This window comes from Diadema antillarum, unplaced genomic scaffold, assembly GCF_040938485.1.
Source record: "Diadema antillarum isolate AM-2024a unplaced genomic scaffold, OU_Dant_1.0 seq00000526_RagTag, whole genome shotgun sequence".
In the NCBI taxonomy this organism is placed as follows: domain Eukaryota; kingdom Metazoa; phylum Echinodermata; class Echinoidea; order Diadematoida; family Diadematidae; genus Diadema; species Diadema antillarum.
The window spans coordinates 1,012,979-1,015,372 of record NW_027271478.1 but is presented as its reverse complement, the minus strand read 5'-3'; the positions used below and the strand labels follow the sequence as shown (position 1 = coordinate 1,015,372).

At 46.9% G+C, this 2,394-nt stretch overlaps 1 protein-coding gene across 1 annotated transcript; it reads right to left on the bottom strand.

Annotated features, from left to right (window-relative positions):
- Positions 1-338: 338 nt before the first annotated feature.
- LOC139734459 (solute carrier family 35 member G1-like) lies at positions 339-1,448 on the bottom strand. Its single transcript, XM_071645242.1, has one exon. The coding sequence runs from the start codon at positions 1,446-1,448 to the stop codon at positions 339-341; it is 1,110 nt and encodes a 369-aa protein (XP_071501343.1).
- Between the last annotated feature and the right edge of the window lie 946 nt (positions 1,449-2,394).

The window sequence follows — 2,394 nt, the reverse complement described above, 5'->3', positions numbered from 1 at the left end:
ATTTTCTATATCTCAGCCATTCCAAAACAGATCAAAGAAGCTTTGGTAGAATTGCTCTTAAAATTGTAGGCTTTTGAATATTTCATAAGTGGTTATCAATTATCTAGCCAAAAAAATATCTGAATCGACACCCCATCTCAACCAACTATACTATACCTTTACCGATAGATCGAGCCGTTCTCCGGTATCCATTCCCGAGAACGGACGTTTCTTCACGCAGCAAGCATATAAAAACAATAATAATCCCAACAGTGAGAGATAAACAAAGGTGCTGTTTATGAAATCAGTGGTACTATGATTATTACCATGAAGCTCGTAGAAATAAAAAAAAGTGTAAACTAATCCCGCGCAGATCTAGTGTTAAAATAAGCTAGCACTGAGATAGTCAGCGAACTACCGACAACACACAGGGCTCCGATGACAGTGAGATAATTTGGTATCACGTGCAAAATCGCGATGTCGATGACGAAGATGATGAAGACATCGGTGGCACGAATGACGGCAACGGAGGCAGCGTTCACGGTCTGCAAGGCGAGGACCAGCGTCATCATTTCTAGGTAACCCATGGCCATGAAGGCAAGCAGGAGCAGACGATCGGATCCGCATCTTGGCAGCGTCCATTCGTCAAACGCCGTTGTCACGGCAACGCTGATCAGCCCGCTTATCGCGCCGTACACGAAGAGCACCGTCTGCGAATTCGTCTCCAGTCGGCCAAGAACACGAAGAGAAATGTAAACCACCGCCACGCTGATGGCATTGAGTATGGCGAACACTATCCCCACGGGTGAGTTCTTCGTGGTATCGTCGCTCGACCCGAAGATCTTGTCAAAGATGGCCGACGGCTGGACGACGAGTACGACACCGAAGACGGTGATGCATGAGCAGACGGCTCTGATAATAGAACAACGCTCCTTCAGACACATGCGCGCGAAGATGCCCGTGAAGAGAGGCGAGCTGTACATGATCGATTTGGCCGTCGAGATGTCGAGCAGATGGAGCGCCTGAAAGAAGCAGATCGTGGCGAAGTTGCCGGCGACAGAGCGAAGGACGAGAAACAGCCACGTTTTCCTCGACAGACTCCTGAAAGACAACCTCTGCCAGATGACTATGGGTGCGGAGAACACGGCCATAGCCAAGCTGTAGACGAAGACGAGTTGATTGACAGGTATGCCTCTAGCGAGGAGCTTGGACACCAGCGAGAGGAAGGACATCAGAAAAACGGATATCACGGCTAAAATTAAACCCCTGTTTCGAAGCAAAGTTGAGACAAAGCGCCTCTGAGATCGCTTATCAGCCATTCCCTGAGCTGTTCTCCGGGAATTCATCGCTCCATCATCCAGTGAATCGGCCGGATGATCATCGTTTGTACGGTTGAGAGGAGTCACCTCTCCTGGACTTTCCTTCTCCCATCCACGCGCGCTCGATGTCTGCGAGCCTCTCATCGCCATCTTCACCACCTCTCTACTTTCTAACGCACGCACACAATACAGAGATAAAACGTAGAATATCACCATTCAGTTGTCGTCTTGGGCTTTGTCAAACACACGACTCGTGACAGCCTTTTGCACGCATGGTCATCGATGAGTAAACATCGCGATCCAGTCACTCGTCAAATTCACGAATACTAGAGTATACAGTCAACAAAATAGTGAGTGGCGTCCATTCCCCTATATGCGCACAGACTGCCGCCTGTAGATGTTTTGAGGGTATTGTGCCATGCCATTTGTTTACCCGCCCTCCATCACCCACGAATGTTCCACCGCAAACTTTCACACACGATCTTATAAGAAATGATGCACAGCAATGTGAAGAAATGATAGAAAAAAGCTTGTGTATATCCATTTATGGTTCTTTCGTACGTCGTAAAGATGCTCGTTCGTGTGAAGTCAAATTGCGCTAGCTAGCTGAAACTCTGACCTCTTGGAAAGAAGACGCCAGCGACAATGAATGCTACAACGTCGTCGCAGCCTACTGGAGCAAAGAGATTGTATAGAAGTGTGCGACATCGCCGTCCGTGTGCGCGAGTGATCCATCCGCTGCATGCAAATACACCAACCCTCTGATGTACCTCACTACACAAACACACACTGGGTATATACACCTCTCCACACGCATCATTCACTGTACGCTCTCGTCATACACTGAAGACACACTGTACCCGCAATAGCTTGTCGCATACAAAATGTACAGTATCGGGCTCACACCTGTACATAAAATGGAATGTCCCAGACCCCTTCACAAATTCGTACCAAAGATACCAAAATAAATGAAGAAAAAAATAATTAAAATCAATGATGTAGTTTGGCAAAAAAACTTAATAACTGTATATTGAGTATGAATTCCTCTACAAACTGCATTTTGGTTGGAAGATGAAAGCTTTCTGATGGAATTTGA